Raw genomic sequence first — 19,080 nt, 5'->3', positions numbered from 1 at the left:
GACCAAAAACAAACTGGTATCATGATTCACAGAGGTATTTTTTGTGCAGAATTTTCCAGTCAGTATAAAAAGGTCTCTGGCCTCAAAAAAACTATACAATTTGAGAATCTGCTGAGGAGATACTTATAAGCTAACTCTTAATCATTTTCACAGATTCTTCTATTTTAAAATAGTCACATCTTTTGTTTGATGGCTTTGAGGAAAGTTTTTGGACATCTTTTTGTTCCTTTCCATGGACTGCCATATCTGTTTTTCTTGTTTTCATCATTTTTAGCAAACGTTGAGGGTTTTGGATATGTGTTCTGTTTTGTGGTGGTGGTGGTGTTTTTTGTTTGTTTGTTTTTGGAGACAGAGTCTCACTCTGTCACCCAGGCTGGAATGCAGTAGTGCAATCATAGCTCACTGTACCCTTGAACTCCTGGCCACAAGCAATCCTCTCACCTCAGCCTCCCGAGTATGTGGTACTACAAGTGTACACCACCAGGTCCAGCTAATTTTTTAATGTTTATTTTTTTAGAGATGGGGTTTCACTATGTTGCCCAGGCTGGTCTCGAACCCCCGGGTTCAAGCGATCCTCCCACCTCAGCCTCCCAAAGTGCTGGGATGACATGTATGAGCCATGGTACCCAGCCCACTTTTAGCAAACCTTTTATAGAAAGTGCACAAATTGCACAGCCTAATGAATCCCAGCACTTTGGGAGGCCAAGGTGGACGGATCACAAGGTCAGGAGTTCGAGACCAGCCTGGCCAACATGGTGAAATCCCATCTCTACTAAAAAAAAAAATACAAAAATTAGCTGGGCATGGTGGCGTGTGCCTGTAATCCCAGCTACTCTGGAGGCTGAGGCAGAACAATTGCTTGAACCCAGGAGGTGGAGATTGCAGTGGGCCGAGATCGGGCCATTGCACTCCAGCCTGGGCAACAGAAGAAGACTCCGTCTCAAAAAAAAAAAAAAAAAGAAAGAAAGACAGGCAGAGGCTGCATACTCTTTTATGATCCAGCCTCAGAAATCCCTTAGCAGGCCGGGCACAGTGGCTCATACCTATAATCCCAGCACTTTGGGAGGCCGAGGCGACAGGATCACTTGAGCCCAGGAAGAGACCAGCCTGGGCAACATAGGGAGACCCCTCATTTCCAGAAAAAAAATATAAAACAAACTAAGCTGGACATGGTGGCATGTGTCTGCAGTCCCATCTACTCAGGAGGCTGAGTTGGGAGGATCGCTTGAGCCCAGGAGTTCGAGGCTTCAATGAGCCATAATCACGCCACTACACTCCAACCAGGCAACAGAGTGAGACTTTGTCTCTTAAAAAGAGAGAGAGAGAAAGAGAGAGAGAATGAAATCCCTTAGCAATGTCACTTCTGCAGTGCTTTGAAAGTTGAGGCAGTTGCAAAAGCCTGCACGTGCCCAGGGGAGGAATGTGGACCCCACAGCTTCACGAGCAGTGGTGAACTGAAAGAGTGTGTCAGATAGGAAATGTTCTCATAGCCACTTTTGAAAAATACAGTCTGCTGTAGTAGCATCCTGGGTCCCTTTGGGTAGCTGAGTACCAGTAGCATTCCCCGGTCACTCTGACAGCCAGTAACCTTCCTCCAAACACACACTCTCCCAAAAACCCTGGAAGCAGGCAGTACTAGGCCCTACTTGTCTTATTGTGACCCAGCCAGTAGTTGGCATTCAATCTTGCAGTGGGTACTTTTCAACCTTTCCCCAAATTGGCCAGAAGCCCCTCTCAGGCTTATTCTCCAAAATAAGCCTGTCTTTGACTGTTGAGCCACTTTTCGTGTTTCTTTCCTCTTTCCTTTTTTTTTTTTTGAGACAGTTTCACTCTTGTTGCCCAGGCTAGAGTGCAGTGCCACAATCTCAGCTTACCACATCCTCCACCTCCTGGGTTCAAGGGATTCTCCCACTAGTCTCCCAAGTAGCTGGGACTACAGGAGCATGCCACCACACCTGGCTAATTTTGTATTTTTAGTAGAGACATGTTTCACCATGTTGGCTAGGCTGCTCTCAAACCCCTAACCTCAGGTGATCCACCCACCTTGGTCTCCCAAAGTGCTGAGATTACAGGCATGAGCCACCGTGTCTGGCCACAAACTTTTTTTTTTTTTTTTTGAGACAGGATCTCACTCTATTGCCTGGGCTGGAATACAGTGGCCCCTTCACGATTCACCACAGCTTCAACCTCCTAGGCTCAGGTGATCCTTCCCTCCTCAGCTCCCAAGTAGCTGGGACTACAGGTGCATGACACTATGCCTGACTAATTTTTTTGTATTTCTTTTGTAGAGATAGGGTTTCGTCAGGTTGCCTAGGCTGGTCTTGGACCACGATTGCTTGGGCTCAAGCAATCCTCCCGCCTCCGCCTCCCAAACTGCTGGGATTACAGGCGTAAGCCACCACACCGGGGCCCCATACAAGCATTTAATATGGTTTGTATGGTATAGCTGAGGGGTCATACAGTACATTTCTTGAACATCTCTGCTCCTTGGTGAAGTCTGGCTGTCCTCGTTGGGCGAGGGGCCTACCCCCAGCCCCAGAGATCCTCCTTTTGCCAGTGGGAACACACTCCTAAGAAGAATAGGAACTGCCGGGCGCAGTGGCTCAAGTCTGTAATCCCAGCACTTTGGGAGGCCGAGGCGGGCGGACCACAAGGTCAGGCGTTCGAGACCAGCCTGGCCAACATGGTGAAACCCTGTCTCTACTAAAAATACAAAAATTAGCCAGGCGTGGTGGCAGGTGCCTGTAATCCCAGCTACTCGGGAGGCTGAGGCAGAGAATCGCTTGAATCTGGGAGGCAGAGGTTGCAGTGAGCCGAGATCGTGCCACTGCACTCCAGCCTGGGCGACAGAGTGAGACTCTGTCTCAAAAAAACAAAAAAGAAGAAGAGTGGGAACTAAGAACTCCTCCTAAGAAGAACTCCAGGAAACTAAACTCTGGTGAACATCACACCCATGCCAGGCAGGCTGGTAGACTTGTTTATAAACCTCAGGGAATTTATTTATTTATTTTTGAGACAGAGTCGCTCTGTCACCCAGGCTGAAGTCCAGTGAGTGGTGTGATCTCTGCTCGCTGCAACCTCCACCTCCTGGGTTCAAGCGCCGGGCCTCAGTGAACTATTAATGCAACTCAGAACCACCTGGAGAAAAGCACAGCTTGGTCTTTGTAAAGTCTGTCTCCACAGCTTCATTCTTTCTGCAGTAGGAATAAAGATGATGTCAGGGGCTGGGCATGGTGGCTCACACCTGTGAAAATTAGTATTAATATTTTAAAAATTAATGTGAAACACTAAATTATGTTAGTTGCCATTATTATGACACATCATTTCTAAAAAGTGACAGCAACTATTTTATTTATTTATTTATTTTGAGGCAGAGTCTCGCTGTGTGCAGTGGCATGATCTTGGCTCACTGCAACCTCCACCTCCCAGGTTCAAGCGATTCTGCTGCCTCAACCTCCTGAGTAGCTGGGATTACAGGCTCCCGCCACCACGCCCGGCTAATTTTTGTATTTTTAGTAGAGACAGGTTTCACCATGTTGGCCAGGCTGGTCTTGAACTCCTGACCTCAAGTGATCCACCCACCTCCGCCTCCCAAAATGCTGGGATTACAGGCACGAGCCACTGCGCCTGGCTGACAGCAACTATTTTAGCTGTGACGTTTTCATTTAGTGGCATTTATTGGCCCTTATTAAGCCACTGTGCTGAGCATTTAAGCTGGATCAGCTCGTGAATTCTATCATCTTGTTTAATGGGCAAAACTCTCCTTTGAGGGTGCCCTTGGTTAAGAGGCTTTAATGATCTAATGCTTGTTATCCGCATGCGCCCAATAAGTGCTCAATTCATGTCAGCTATTGTCATTTTTAAACAAATTAAGGTTTTACTTAAAAAAAAGAAATAAGCCTATGTCAGGCAAGTAGTCCATGAATGTAGCAAAAATTCCTGACTTTTTTTTTTTTTTTTTTTGAGACAGAGTCTCAGTCTGTCGCCCAGGCTGGAGTGCAGAGGCGCGATCTCGGCTCACTGCAACCTCCACCTCCCCGGTTCAAGTGATTCTCCTGCCTCAGCCCCCCGAGTAGCTGGGATTACAGGTGCCCACCACCACGCTCCACTACTTTTTGTATTTTTTGTAGGGATGGGGTTTCGCCATGTTGCCCAGGCTGGTCTTGAACTCCTGACCTCAGGTGATCCACTCACCTAAGCCTCCCAAAGTGCTGGGATTACAGGTGTGAGCTACCATGCCTGGACTAATATTAAATTGATATCACTCTTATTTAGGAGCCTACAGGGGCTTTTCCTAAGTGCTTTAAAACACTCATTTCATCCTTACAACAGCCCTATGATGGAGGCACCATTAACAGCCCTATTTTCAGAAAGGGAAACTGAGGTATAAAGAGATTCAGTGACTTGCCATTGGTCATATAATTTATAGCAAGAAGTGGAGCTGGAGCTGAGCACAGTGGCTCACACCTATAATCCCAGCACTTTGGGACGCCAAGGCAGCAGGATCCTTTGAGCCCAAGAGTTTAAGACCAGCCTGGGCAACATGGTGAAACCCTGTCTCTACTAACGATACAAAAATTAGCAGGGCATGGTGGCACGCACCTGTAGTCCCAGCTAATCGGGAGGCTGAGGCACGAGAATCACTTGATCCTGGGAGCCAGAGGTTACAGTGAGCTGAGATTGTGCCACTGCACTCCAGTCTGGGTGACAGAGGGGGACTCTGTCTCAAAAAAAAAAAAAAAGAAAAAAGAAAGAAAATGTTTTAGAAACAATGGAAGCAGAAAATACTGGGTAGACAGCTTTTTTGAGAAGTTTTACCACAAAGAGAAACAAAGACGCTGGATGTGGTGACTCATGTCTCTAATCCCAGCAGTTTAGGAGGCTGAGGTGGGAGGATCACTTGAGCCTGGGAGGTTGGGGCTGCAGTGAGCTGTGATCACACTACTGCACTCCCACCTGAGTGAAGAAGCAAGACCCTGTCTCAAAAATAAAAATAAAAGGCCGGTCGCGGTGGCTCACGCCTGTAATCCCAGCACTTTGGGAGGCCAAGGCGGGCGAATCATGAGGTCAGGAGATGGAGACCCTCCTGGCTAACATGGTGAAACCCCATCTCTACTAAAAATACAAAAAAATTAGCCAGGCATGATGGCAGGCGCCTGTAGTCTCAGCTACCTGGGAGGCTGAGGCAGGAGAATGGCGTGAACCTGGGAGGCGGAGCTTGCAGTGAGCCGACATCGCACCACTGCACTCCAGGCTGGGCAACAGAGCAAGACTCCGTCTCAAAAAACATAAATAAATAAAAATAAAAAATAACACATTCTCAGGCCAGGCGCAGTGGCTCACGCCTGTAATCCCGGCACCCAGCACCTTGGGAGGTTGAGGTGGGCAGATCACCTGAGGTCAGGAGTTTGAGAACAGCCTGGCCAACATAGTGAAACCCTGTCTCTACCAAAAATATAAAAATTAGCCAGGTGTGGTGGCAGGCGCCTGTAATCCCAGCTACTCGGGAGGCTGAGGCAGGAGAATTGCTTAAGCCTGGGAGGTGGAGGTTGCAGTGAGCTGAGATCGCGCCATTGCACTCCAGCCTGGGCAACAAGAGTGAAACTCTGTCTCAAAAAAAAAACAAAACACATTCTCGGCCTGGCACAGTGGCTCACACCTGTAATCCTAGCACTTTGGGAGGCTGAGGCAGGTGGATTACCTGAGGTCGGGAGTTCGAGACCAGCCTGGCCAACATGGTGAAACTCTGTCTCTACTAAAAATATAAAAATTAGCCAGGCGTGGTGGCAGAGGCTTGTAATCCCAGCTACTTGGGAGGCTGAGGCAGGAGAATCGCTTGAACCCAGGAGGCGGAAGTTGCAGTGAGCTGAAGTCGCGCCACTGCACTCCATCCTGGGCGACAGAGCGAGACTCCATCTCAAAAAAGTAATTAAATAAAAAATAACACATTCTCTGCACACACCCTTGCCCCCTTTGGCTTCCTCCTGCATGCGACCCTGGTTAAATCCAGCCTTCCTCTCTGCTGTGCCTGCACCCACACAGCTCGAGTGAGCTAAAAAACAACACTGTCCAGGCTAACTTCAAGTCTGTGAACTTGACCCTCAGGCGGACCCCAATGCTGCCTGGCAGCCATATGACATTTCTCCGATCCCCTCCTTCCTCCTATCTTCTAGACAACTAATTCACACTTTTTCCCTTCTCCTCTAATCCTTTCCAACACCTCCTCCCCCACTTTCACTCTCCCCTTGGCTTCTTATTTTGCAGAGAAAATGCAAGAGATGAGAAGTGAACTTCCACAGCCACCCCCGCCTCTACCACCTACCTGCACCCTTGCCCACACCCGTTTTCCTGCTGTGACTGTCCCATCACCTGCTCCCACCTTCCCGCCCACTTCCAGCCACCGTCCCTGGGTCTCACCTCTCTCTGCTGCTCACTCAGTTTCCCCCATGCACTGGATCTCCTGTTAGCCCACACAGCGTCCTGTCTCCCATCTCAAAACAAACCCTCTCTCTTTTTTTTTTGTTTGTTTTTGTTTTGTTTTGAGACAGGGTCTCACTCTGCCGCCCAGGCTGGAGTGCAGTGGCGCGATCTCAGCTCATTGCAACCTCTGCCTCCTGGGTTCAAGCAGTTCTCCTGCCTCTGCCTCCCGAGTAGCTGGGATTACAGGTGCGCCACCACACCCAGCTAATTTTTGTGTTTTTAGTAGAGATGGGGTTTCACTATGTTAGCCAGGCTGGTCTCAAACTACTGACCTCAAGTGATCTGCCCGCTCGGCCTCCCAAAGTGCTGGGATTACAGGTGTGAGCCACCGTGCCCAGCCCAAACCCTCTCTTGACTTCACCTCCCCTTCTAGCTACAGCCCCACTTTTTTTGCTATTCTTTTTATTTTATTTAGAGACAGGGTCTCGCTTTGTTGCCCAGGCTGGAGTACAGTGGCACAATCATAGCTCACTGCAGCCTCCAACTCCCGGGCTCAAGCGATCATCCCACCTTAACCTCTGGAGTAGCTGGGACTACAGGTGTGCACTACCACACCCGGCTAATTTTTTTATTTTATTTTTTGTACAGGTGGAGTCTCGCTGTGTTGCCCAGGCTGATCTCAAACTCCTGGCCTCAAGCAGTCCTCCCACCTTGCCTTCCCGAAGTCCTGGAATTACAGGCATGAGCCAGCGTGCCAGGTCAAGAATGTTTTTAATGATTAACCATGGAATTTAAGCTGGCTAAGGAAGAAATGAGGGCATGGGAGGTGAGGGGGAGTAAAACATGAAAGGGACAACGGATGGGAGATCACAGTGGGTTGGAAGGATCGTGCGAGTCGGGCACTGGAGGGAATGAGGGGGAAAGAGAAAGTGATGGGTGGAGAGTGAGTGTGTGAAATTGAGGTTCTGAAGAGGCTGCTGTTATTGAAACAAGGTCTGGGTTTGACCATGAGCGGGAGAGGTTGGGGAAAGATAAAGTCACTAGAGGGAGGTCAGGGAACAGAGAGGTTGGGGCTGCGGAAGAACTATCTATCTGGTTATAGAAATCACTGAGAATGATGCTAAGAGCAGCGGGAGCGGCCGTGAGCCCAGAGCTAAAATTAGGGAGAAGAGAGGAGTCATGATCTGGGTCAGCAGATGACGCATGAAGCAGGGTAGTGATGAGATTCGTCGCTGGGGGTTTTGGGGAGGGTGGAGGGAGAATGGTCAGAAAGCAGCTCCCAGGAGCACGGAGACCTCCCCACTTGGAAGGCCACAGGAGAGCTGGGTTCCAGTTAGAGCAAGGAGGTGGCAGGAATGTTCAGAGAAGTAACTGAGGCAAGAAGAGATTTTGCTGAAGATGGGTCATGGGTTCCAAAGGTCACAGTAGTTGGAACACATTGGGGTATGGGGTAGAAATGGTTTTTTCCGCAGTGGGTTTCCTTGTGGGTCTGTAACCCAACCCAGGTTTGGCTGCTCGACACTCGAAAGCCAAACTCAGGCCAGGCGTGGTGGCTCACGCCTGAAATCCTAGCATTTTGGGAAGCTGAGACAGGTGGATCACTTGAGGTCAGAAGTTCAAGACCAACCGGCCAACATGGTGAAACCCCATCTCTACTACAGAAATTACTGGCTCGGTGTGGTGGCACACACCTATAATTCCAGCTACTTCGGAGGCTGAGACAGGAGAATTGCTTGAACCCGGGAGGCGGAGGTCGCAGTGAGCTGAGATTGTACCACTGCACTCCAGCCTGGGCAACAGAGTAAGACTCAGTTTCAGAAAAGAAAGCCAAACTCGGGCCGGGCACAGTGGCTCACGCCTATAATCCCAGCACTTTGGGAGGCCAAGGTGGGTGGATCACCTGAGGTCCGGAGTTCGAGACCAGCCTGGCCAACATGGTGAAACTCTGTCTCTCCTAAAGATACAAAAATTAGCCAGGTGTGGTGGTGCATTCCTGTAGTCCCAGCTACTCAGGAGGCTGAGGCAGGAGAATCACTTGAACCTGGGAGACAGAGGTTGCAGTGAGCCGAGACAGGCCACTGCACTCCGGCCTGGGTGACAGAGTGAGAATGCCTCAAAAAAAAAAAAAAAAGAAAGCCAAACTCAAGAGAGATGACAGTTGGTGGGAGGAAAAGCAAGCAAGTTTATTTGGAGAGCCAGCAAACCGAGAACACAGTGGACTATCATCCTAAAGTACCATCTTAAATCAGTACAATTTTTTTTTTTAAGGGCAGAGGGAAGAGAAGGGCATTGTGATCAAGAGGTGACCAACAGGCCAGGCGCAGTGACTCATACCGATTCCAGCACTTTGGGAGGCTGAGGCAGGAGGATCACTTGAACCCAGGAGTTCAAGACCAGCCAGGGCAATGTAGTGAGACCCCATCTCTACAAAACAATAAATAAAATAAAAAACTAGCTGGGCATAGTGGCATGCACCTATAGTCCCAGCTACATAGGAGGCTGAGGCAGGAGGATCACTCGAGCCCAGGAGGTAGAGGCTATAGTCCTGGTTTCTAGCTCCATAAAAAAGTAATAATAATAAAAATAAGGAGGTGACCACTGCAGACATCTGAGTGCCAGCTAGGGTCCGAGAAGGTTGGTGACTTCTTTGTCCTTGGTTGGGTCACAATGCCCCTATAAATCTTTGAAAAAACAGGCTGGGCATGGTGGCTCACACCTGTAATCCCAGCACTTTCAGAGGCCGAAGTGGATGGATCACGAAGTCAGGAGTTCGAGACCAGCCTGGCCAAGATGGTGAAACCTCGTCTCTACTAAAAATACAAAAATTAGCCGGGCATGGTGGCGGGCGCCTGTAGTTCCAGCTACTCGGGAGGCTGAGGCAGGAGAATCGCTTGAACCCAGGAGGCGGAGGTTGCAATGAGCCAAGATTGCGCCACTGCACACTCTAGCCTGGGCAACAGAGCAAGACTGTCTCAAAAAAAAAAAAATCTTTGACAAAACATAGTTGTTTACATACTTCTTTAATCCCAGAGTTAGTTTAAAAAACTACATGATTGCTGTTTTTGCATATTATCTCAGCGGTCTAAAATTAACCTAGCCATGTGCAGGAATGGGTAAAGTCCCCTTAAGCAAAATGGGGTTAGTTATGTTAGTTCTTTTGCCATTTCACTGGCCATATACGTGAAGCGCTTAGCCTGACACAAGTAAACGCCAGACGGAAGCTGTGATCAGCGGTCCTGACAGGGGTCAGAGTCAGACCAGGGGTCTTTTACCCAAGTGGGGAAGATTGGGAGAGGCCTAGGATCAGAGACGGAAATGGGTCCCTGGTTGCCCATGGACCTAATGGGGTCTCTGGAGCAGCAGAGGCCTTGCGCCCTGGGAGGCAAGGTAGGGAGGGGGTGGCCTGGCTGCGCTGACCCACCTGCCGACCCCTCTCGACCTGCAGGACTCTGGCTGCTGGAGATGGGCGCCCGGCTCTCGCGGCGACGGCTGCCGGCGGACCCGTCCCTGACCCTGGACGCGCTGCCCCCGGAGCTGCTGGTGCAGCTGCTGAGCCACGTGCCGCCACGCGCCTTGGTCACGCGATGCCGCCCAGTGTGCCGCGCCTGGCGCGACATAGTGGACGGGCCCACTGTGTGGTTGCTGCAGCTGGCCCGCGACCGCAGCGCCGAGGGCCGCGCACTCTATGCAGTGGCTCAACGCTGCCTGCCCAGCAACGAAGACAAGGAGGAGTTCCCGCTGTGCGCCCTGGCGCGCTACTGTCTGCGAGCGCCCTTCGGCCGCAATCTCATCTTCAACTCCTGCGGAGAGCGTGGGTGACGGGGGTGGGGCCCAGGAGGCTGCGGGGTGGGGGAGGAGCGAGGCAGGGGCGGGGCCGGGACAGAGTCTGAGAGATGTAGCCAATGGGCGAGACCAATAGAGGAGCCAGGGGGCGGGGCTGAGGGACAAAGTGCCTGGGCGGTAGGCCCGGTGGGCGGGGCTGGAGACGGTGGAGCCGGGAATCCGAACGAGTGGGCGGGGCAAGGCAGGAAGACCCTGGCTGGGCCAGGGGAGAAAGCAAGTAGTTTGGTATGCAGAGGGGATGCAGAACAGGACAGGGGCCAGGCGCGGTGGGAATGGCAATGCTTTGGGAGGCCAAGGCAGGAGGATCGCTTAAGCCCAAGGAGTTCGAGGCTGCAGTGAGCTATGACCGCGCCATTGCACTACAGCCTGGGTGACAGAGACCTTGTCTCAAAAAAAAAAGGGTGGGGTGCAGTAGCTCACGCCTGTAATCCCAGCATTTTGGGAGGCTATGGTGGGAGGATCGCTTGAGGCCAGGAGTTTGAGACCAGCCTGAACAACAAAGTGAGACTCTGTCTCTAAAAAATTTAAAAATTAGTCCAGGCGCAGTGGCTCACGACTGTAATTCCAGCACTTTGGGAGGCCCGGGGGGGTGGGGGCAGATCACTTGAGGTCAGGAGTTCGAGACCAGCCTGACCAATATGGGGAAACCCCATCTCTACTAAAATACAAAATTAGCCAGGTGTGGTGGTGCACGCCTGTAATCCCAGCTACTTAGGAGGCTGAGGCAGGAAAATTGCTTGAACCTGGGAGGCAGAGGTTACAGTGGGCTGAGATCATGCCATTGCACTCCAGCCTGGGCAGCAAGAACAAAACTCCGTCTCAAAAAAAAATTAAAAAATTAAATTAGCCAGGCGTGGTGGCATGCACCTGTGGTCCTAGCTACTCTGGAGGCTGATGTGGGAGGATCGCTTGAGCCCAGGAGTTTGAGGCTGCAGTGAGCTATGATGGAGCCACTGCACTCCAGCCTGGGCGACAGAGTGAGACCCTGTCTCTCACACACACAATGAAGAGCAGGACTGAAGGAGAAAGAGCAAGTAAGGGTGGCTGAAGAGAAGCTGAGTGGATGGGCAAGGCTGAGAGTCATAGTTGTGGGGTAGGACCAGGAATACAGGATAATGGGAGGGGGAGTCGGTAGGAGAAGCCAGGGAGGATTGGAGCACAAGAGGGAGAGGCTGGTGGACAGCACAAGCTGGGTGGTTGCGGGGTCTCTTCTGGGCAGGCTGGCAGGTGAACCCTATGTTCAACTCTTGTTTTCCCACAGAGGGCTTCAGAGGCTGGGAGGTGGAGCATGGCGGGAATGGCTGGGCCATAGAAAAGAACCTAACACCGGTGCCTGGGGCTCCTTCGCAGACCTGCTTCGTGACCTCTTTCGAGTGAGTGGCCCAAGTGAGAGGCCCCGATCCCTGGGGCAAGGGCCCCAAAGAAAGGGACCCTACCCCCCACACTGTCCTCATCGTCACCTTCGCCCTCTCCTTCCCCCATTTATTTATTCATTGATTCATTCTATCAATCAACAAATACTTGTTGAGGGTACTGTTTCGTATGCCAGGGACACAAGGAAAGATCAGGAAGGTTAGCAGCCACAGGCAGCAATGCTCTGTGCATCATCGCCTGCAGTTTGTGAGACAACAGCAAGACAGCTTTGATCTAAAGACAGGGTTTTGGGCTGGGCACGGTGGCTTTCGCCTGTAATCCCAACACTTTGAGAGCCTGAGGCGGGCAGATCACTTTAGGTCAGGAGTGCGAGATCAGCCTGGCCAACAGGGGGAAACCCCGTCTCTACTAAAAAGACAAAAATTAGCTGGACGTGGAGGCTGAGGCAGGAGAATCGCTTGAACCCAGGAGGCAAATGTTGCAGTGAGCCGAGATTGCACCACTGCACCCCAGCCTGGGCGACAGAGTGAGACTCTGTCTCAAAAAAAAAAAAAAAAAAAAAAGTGAACATGGCAGATTAACATCCAAGATGGAGTCACTTGCCTCCACAAGGAGTTACTCTATACTAGACACTTTACGTATAATTCTGGCAACAACCCTGTGACATAGATCCTATTATTGCCCCCACTTTATAATAGGAAACTGAAGCCTGGGCATGGTGGCTCATAGCTGTAATTCCAGCACTTTGGGAGGCCAAAGTGAGAGGATCTCTTGAGCCCAGGAGTTCAAGGTTGCAGTGAGCCTAGGATCATGCCACTGCACTCCAGCCTGGTGACAGAATAAGACCTTGACTCAAAAGAAAAAAAAATGAGAAAGAATCTGTTCTCCATGGAATGATGGTGCCACCTCTACAGTTTATGAAGTTTCTATGTATACCTACGTCTGTCCCTGGCACTCTGTTTTTTTGTTTTTGTTTTTGTTTTCTGAGATAGAGTCTCATTTTGTTGCCCAGTCTAGAGTGCAGTGGCGCAATCTTGGCTCACTGCAGCCTCTACCTCCTGGGTTCCAATGATTCTCTTGCCTCAGCCTCCCGAATAGCTGGGACTACAGAGGTGCGCCACCATGCCTGGCTAATTTTTGTATTTTTTATAGAGAAGAGGTTTCACCGTATTGACCAGGCTGGTCTCTAACTCCTGACCTCCGGTGATCCGCCTGCCTCAGGCTCTCAAAGTGCTGGGATTACAGGTCTAAGCCACCGCGCTCGGCCGTTCCTGGCACTTTGTTCTATTCCATTGCTCAACTTACCCATCCTTCCACCAATACTGCACAATTTATGTTATTATGGCACATTCTAGTTTGAGGAGAAGGACTGTTTACAAAGTTGTAGGCAGGAGCCCCTGAGCTAGTAACAGTTAGGAAAGGAACGTTACCACCCCTAGACTGCTAGAGGTGAGGGGAGGAAACAGTTACTGGAAAATGAAGAGAGAGTGCCATGGAGCTTTGCTTTTTCCTTGGGGGACAAGGCAGTCCCTTGAGAAGGACCTAAGAGGATAAATACCCTGATTTTAGTCACCTCTTTCACTTCCATCCCCTACTGGAGCATCCCATTGGCTGATCCAACAGGAAGCAATGGTTGACAGAGACGAAGCCATTCGGCTTTAGACCCGGGGCCCTCGCACTTTAGGAGGCCACAGAGCTCCCCGCTCACATGTCTAGTATGTGGCCTTCATCTGCAGTCATGTTCTGTCCCACAAAGATGAGGGTCAGGCTTTCATAGAGGTCAGCTGCCTGCAGCCCGCAGCAGGGTGGAGAATGGCAAAGGGAATCCAAGAGGCCAAGGAGAGATGTATAGCCCATCATACATCTTCAGGTCTGCTAGAGCAAACCCTGAGGGCTGCTTTAGAGAGGGTTATCAAGGGAGGCTTCTTGGAGAAGGTGGTTTCTGACTGTGACGTGAATGCCAGGACTGTTTGCCCTGCCCCCTGCCATCTCTCCTTCCTAGATGGTGCTCCAAGAGGCAGCTTGTGGACCTGGTGATGGAAGGGGTGTGGCAGGAGCTGCTGGACAGCGCCCAGATTGAGATCTGTGTGGCTGACTGGTGAGTAAGGAGTGGCACCCTGCCCCAGAGCAGCAGCAGGCTTGGCAGCAGCTCTGCAGCAGGGGCTCATTTCCTGCCCCATCAACCCCACGGGTAGCGGCTGTCACTGCACCCTTTGTGATGAGGCTGAGAGGGTAAGTGATGCAGAGCCGGGGAGCATAGAGCTTTGGAGAAGCCAGAGCCCCCACTCTGCACTCCTGCCCACCCTCATCCCAGCAGGCTGGGGTGGTCCACAGGGGGCCACTGACTGGCTTGATACCCCTCTGAAATGAGACACCTCCCCTGACCCCCTTGTGGATGCCCAGGGTCTCTGAAGGGGTGGGAGCATGGTGCCCTGTGAGCTGAGGCTCAGGGAGCATAGTTGGGACAGGACTGGCTTCAGAGCCTGCAGGCTTAGGAGGAATGCCTTCTTCCCAAAACACCCATGTTCTGCCCCAAAGCATTCCAGCTCCTCCTTCAGGCTGTGGAAAATCTGGTCTCTTCCCTGGGGCTCTGGCTCCTCCCTGAAGTCATCAGGCACGTGCCCTGCATTGTGGTTCTTCCCCAGAGCATCCCTTCCCATCCCCCAACTACCCACCCAAAAGCCTCCAGAATCAACCCCAGGACCACCCAGGCTTCTCCCCCAGGACCACCTAGGCTCCTCCCAAGGCTCTGGCTCCACCCCAGGACTACTCAGGCTCCTCCCCCAGGACCACCCAGGCTCCTCCCCCAGGTTCTGGCTACACCCTAGGATCACTCAGACTCCTCCCCCAGGTTCTGGCTACACTCCAGGATCACCCAGACTCCTCCCCCAGGACCACCCAGGCCCCTCCCCCATGCTCTGGCTCCACCCCAGGGTTACCCATCCTTCTCCTCCAGATTCTGGTTCCACCCCAGGACCACCCAGGCTCTTCCCCCAGGTTCTGGCTCCACCTCAGGGCCACCCAGGCTCCTCCCCTGCTCTGGTTCCACCCCAGAACCCCCAAGGCTCCTCCCCTAGAGGTTCCCAGGCCAGGACGTCTCCAAATGTGGTCCAGATGTGCAGGACCCTCATCAAGATGCAGCCAGCCCTCAGCCTCCCGCCCCGAAACCCAGAGAGCTGGCTGGGTGACGGGGGCATACAGGCTGACTGCTGCCTGGCAGGTGGGGTGCTCGGGAGAACTGCGGCTGCGTCTACCAGCTCCGGGTCCGCCTTCTGGACGTGTATGAAAAGGAAGTGGTCAAGTTCTCAGCCTCACCTGACCCGGTCCTTCAGTGGACTGAGAGGGGCTGCCGACAGGTGGGTCCAGACTACCTTCCAGCTCCCCTCTGACCCGCTAAAGGCACACACACCCAGCCTCTCGTCTGCTCAGTTTCCCTTCTATCACCGCTGGATATCTATAATCATAACAGCTAAGAAGTATTGAGCCCTTCTTACATCCCAAGCTCTGTGTCAATAGGGTTACATATTGATTCATTTCATTAGCACAACTCCTTAATGTTCAACAAACACTGATTGAGCACCTACTGTGTGCTGGGCACCGCTGTATGTGCTGGAAATGCAGCGGTGAAGCAAAATCCTGTCTCCATTCTAGAGTTGAGGAAACAGAGGCACAAGGAGGTTATGTGACTGGCCCAGTGCAGAGCTGGACTCAAGCCCAGTCTGGCCCCAAGACTGTGCTGTCTTGATCCTCACACCTCAGTTATCAAAGTAAATGTTTCGGCTGGGCACGGTGGCACATAGCTGTAATCCCACCACTTTAGGAGGCCAAGATGGGAGGACAGCTTGAGGGCAGGAGTTTGAGGCCAGCCTGGGCAATATAGTGAGACCCCCATCTCTACAAAGAAATTAAAAATTAGATGGGTATGGTGACTTGCACCTGCAGTCTCAGCTACTCAGGAGGCTGAGGTGGGAGGATGGTTGGAGCCCAGTTGGTCCCACTGCACTCCAGCCAGGGCAACAGACTGAGACCCTAACTAAAAATAATAATAATAATAATGAGTCAGATCACAAGTCTCCCTGCTTGTAATGCTCCTGTGGCTACATCTCACAGTAAAAGCCAAAGTTATGCAGCCACGGAAAAGAAATGAAGCACCAATTAACACTGCAACATGGATAAACTTTGAAAACATGATGCTGAAAGAGGCCAGACATGAAATGACAAATACTGTATGATTCCACATATATGAAATGTACACTAAGAAGATTGGTGACTGCCAGGGGCTGGGGGAGGGAGGACTTGGAAATGACAGCTCATGGATGCAGAGCTTTTCCTGGGGTGATGGGAATTAGGTAGCGGTGATGGCTGCATAACATCGTGAATCAACTAAAAACCACTGAATTGTACACTTTAAAAAATGAATTTTGGGCCGGGTGTGGTGGCTTATGCCTGTAATCCCAGCACTTTGGGAGGTCAAGGCGGACAGATCACTTGAGGCCAGGAGTTCAAGACCAGCCTGCCAACACGGTAAAACCCCGTCTCTACTAAAAATACACAAATTAGCCAGGCACAGTGATGGGCGTCTGGAATCCCAGCTTCTGGGGAGACTGAGGCAGGAGAATTTATTGAACCGGGGGAGGTGGAGGTTACAGTGAGCTGAGATCATGCCACTGCACTCCAGCCTGGGTGATGGAGCGAGTCTTGGCCTCGTAATAAATAAATAAAATAAAATGGTAAATTTTGGCTGGGCGCAGTGGCTCACGCCTGTAATCCCAACACTTTGGAAGACCAAGGCGGGTGGATCACCTGAGGTCAGGAGTTCAAGACCAGCCTGACCAACATGGAGAAACCCCCATCTCTACTAAAAATAAAAAATTAGCCGGGCGTGGTGGTGCGTGCCTGTAATCCCAGCTACTCGGGAGGCTGAGACAGGAGAATCGCTTGAACCTGCGAGGTGGAGGTTGCATTGAGCCGAGATCATGCCACTGTACTCCAGCCTGGGCGACAGAGTGAGACTCCATCTCAAAAATAAATAAATAAATAAAAAGTTTGTTTTATGAAAATTTTATCTTGACTTTTTTAAATTGGAAAAAAAAAAAAGCCAAAGTCCTCCTGTGGCCCACAAGGCCATGATCTGCCCGTGACCTCCCTGACCCCTCTCTTACTTCTCCCCTCCCTCAGCTCCAGGCACTCTCCCACTCAGGGCCTTTGCGCAGGCCCTTCCCGCTGCCTGGGACACCCTCCCTCCAGAGCCCCTCCTGGCTCCCTCTCCTCCTTTTCAGGTGTCACCTCTGTGGGGCCTTTGCTAACTCACTCTACTCACATTCCTGCCACCTTCCTGGCAGAATGCCCCGGCCCCTCACCCCCCCATCTCCAGTGACCGGGCCCCCTGCTAGAATGACGCTTCCACTGGGGCGGGGTCCTTTTCCGGCTTTATTCACTGCTCCGTCCCCAGCACCTCGTGCAGGACTGGCACCTCCTCAGTCCTTCGGGCCTATCTGTTGAAGTGGAGGAAGAGAAGGGGCCCGCAGGCCCTCACCCTCTCACTCCCCTTCCCCCTGCAGGTCTCCCACGTCTTCACCAACTTTGGCAAGGGCATCCGCTACGTATCTTTTGAGCAGTATGGGAGAGACGTGAGTTCCTGGGTGGGGCACTACGGCGCCCTTGTGACCCACTCCAGTGTGAGGGTCAGGATCCGTCTGTCCTAGCGACTGGACTACCGCCTGACGTTGTCAGTCAAGACCAGCCTTGCAGCCGGGTGCAGTGGCTCACACCTGTGGAATCCCAGCACTTCAGGAGGCCAAGGTGGGAGGATCACTGGAGCTCGGGAGTTCAAGACCAGCCTGGGCAACAAAGTGAGACCGTCTCCACAAATAATTTTTAAAAAATTAGCCAGGCATGGTGGTGCCGCCTGTAGTCTCAGCTACTCAGGAGGCTTGGGTGGGAGGACTGCCTGAGACCAGGAGGTTGAGGCTGCAGTGAGCCGTGATTTCACCACTGCACTCCAGCCTGGGTGAGAAAGCAAGACCTTATATCAAAGAAAAAAAAAAAAAGACCAGCCTTGCAGCCAGAAGCCAGAGGATACCCAGAGGACAGTAGGGCTCCCATGTGGCTGGTTCTCAGCACACCTTCCATGAACCTGCTTGCTGCTGCTTCAGCGTGGTGGCCATCGTGCTGTGTGACAAACCAGGCTGTTCACAGCTTCCTCAGCCCCCCAGAAGGGGAGTGTCAGGAAGAGACATTTAGTTCATTTTCCTGCAAATTTTCTTCTCCTGCAAAGATCTCGGTAGACTCAGTCACAAAACAAAGGCTAAACCAGGATTTATAAGAGTGGGCTTCTAAATCCGTCTCTGCCAATGCAGGGAGCAGAGACTTGCCGGCATGTTTTGGGGGTAATGATCGTGGGCAGGGAGCAGAGGTCCGCTGAGGCAGTCTGTCCTTGAGACTAACAAAGTCATCTGCTGTTTGGGGGAATCTCTGGTGTTGGGAACAGGCCCCCAAATCTGGCCATAAACTGGCCCCAAAACTGGCCATAAACAAAATCTCTGCAGCACTGTGACATGTTCGTGATGGCCGTGACCCCCACCCTGAAGGTTGTGGGTTTCCCGGAACGAGGGCAAGGAACACCTGGCCCACCCAGGGCGGAAAACCGCTTAAAGGGGTTCCTGAACCACAAACAATAGCATGAGTGATCTGTGCCTTAAGGACATGGTCCTGCTGCAGATAACTAGCCAGACCCCCCTTTATTTCAGCCCATCTCTTTATTTCCTGTGAGAAATGTTTTTAGTTATTCTATAATCTATAGAAATAATGCTTATCACTGGCTTGCTGTCAATAAATATGTGGGTAAATCTCTGTTCAAGGCTGTCAGCTCTGAAGGCTGTGAGACCCCTGATTTCCCACTCCACACCCTATATTTCTGTGTGTGTGTCTTTAATTCCTCTAGCACCGCTGGGTTAGGGTCTCCACGACCGAGCTGGTCTCGGCAAGTGGCGCCCACACGTGGGGGCTCGAATCCGGGTCGAAGAATCATTGGAGCGACAGTTGGAGAACGTGGAACTAAGCTAGAGGACACCCGAGTACGCTTAAGCAATCCAAATGGTGAGTAAGAAGGGGAGCTCGGAAGCATCAGGATAACAATGGGACAGGTGTGGGTTCTGGTTCATTCCACCTTGGAACCTTTTCACACTGATGATGAGGAGAAAGGAGAGTATAATGAAGTAACGGAAGAGGTAACAAAGCAGGTTTGTTTGCCAGCTAAAGCTAAAGTGGCAAAGGAGGAAGAGGTTCATCCCTACCCTTCTGCATCCCCTCCTTAGTGTGAAGAAAACGAGTGGCCTGACCCTCCAGATCTTTCTTTTCCAGAGGACACTGGGCGGAAAGTAGTTGCCCCAGTGACTGTTCGAGCAGTGCCTCGAGCAACCGCTCTCAGTTCCATTCAGGTAG

At 51.6% G+C, this 19,080-nt stretch overlaps 1 protein-coding gene across 2 annotated transcripts in view; it reads left to right on the top strand.

Annotated features, from left to right (window-relative positions):
* Positions 1 to 18,548, top strand: part of FBXO17 (F-box protein 17) — a 34,225-nt gene extending 15,677 nt beyond the window's left edge. For both annotated transcript variants that reach the window (XM_054462620.2, XM_054462621.2), the window contains exons 2-6: positions 9,866 to 10,231; positions 11,525 to 11,636; positions 13,640 to 13,735; positions 14,858 to 14,993; positions 17,199 to 18,548. In XM_054462620.2, the coding sequence (XP_054318595.1) occupies positions 9,883 to 10,231; positions 11,525 to 11,636; positions 13,640 to 13,735; positions 14,858 to 14,993; positions 17,199 to 17,342 (837 nt within the window). In that variant the 5' untranslated portion in view covers positions 9,866 to 9,882 and the 3' untranslated portion in view covers positions 17,343 to 18,548. The remainder of the gene's footprint in view (positions 1 to 9,865; positions 10,232 to 11,524; positions 11,637 to 13,639; positions 13,736 to 14,857; positions 14,994 to 17,198) is intronic.
* The last annotated feature ends 532 nt before the right edge of the window (positions 18,549 to 19,080 follow it).

The sequence above is a fragment of the Pongo pygmaeus genome, chromosome 20, assembly GCF_028885625.2.
Source record: "Pongo pygmaeus isolate AG05252 chromosome 20, NHGRI_mPonPyg2-v2.0_pri, whole genome shotgun sequence".
Lineage (NCBI taxonomy): Eukaryota > Metazoa > Chordata > Mammalia > Primates > Hominidae > Pongo > Pongo pygmaeus.
Note: the sequence above shows the minus strand (reverse complement) of the source record. Positions and strands in the feature narration are given on the sequence as shown.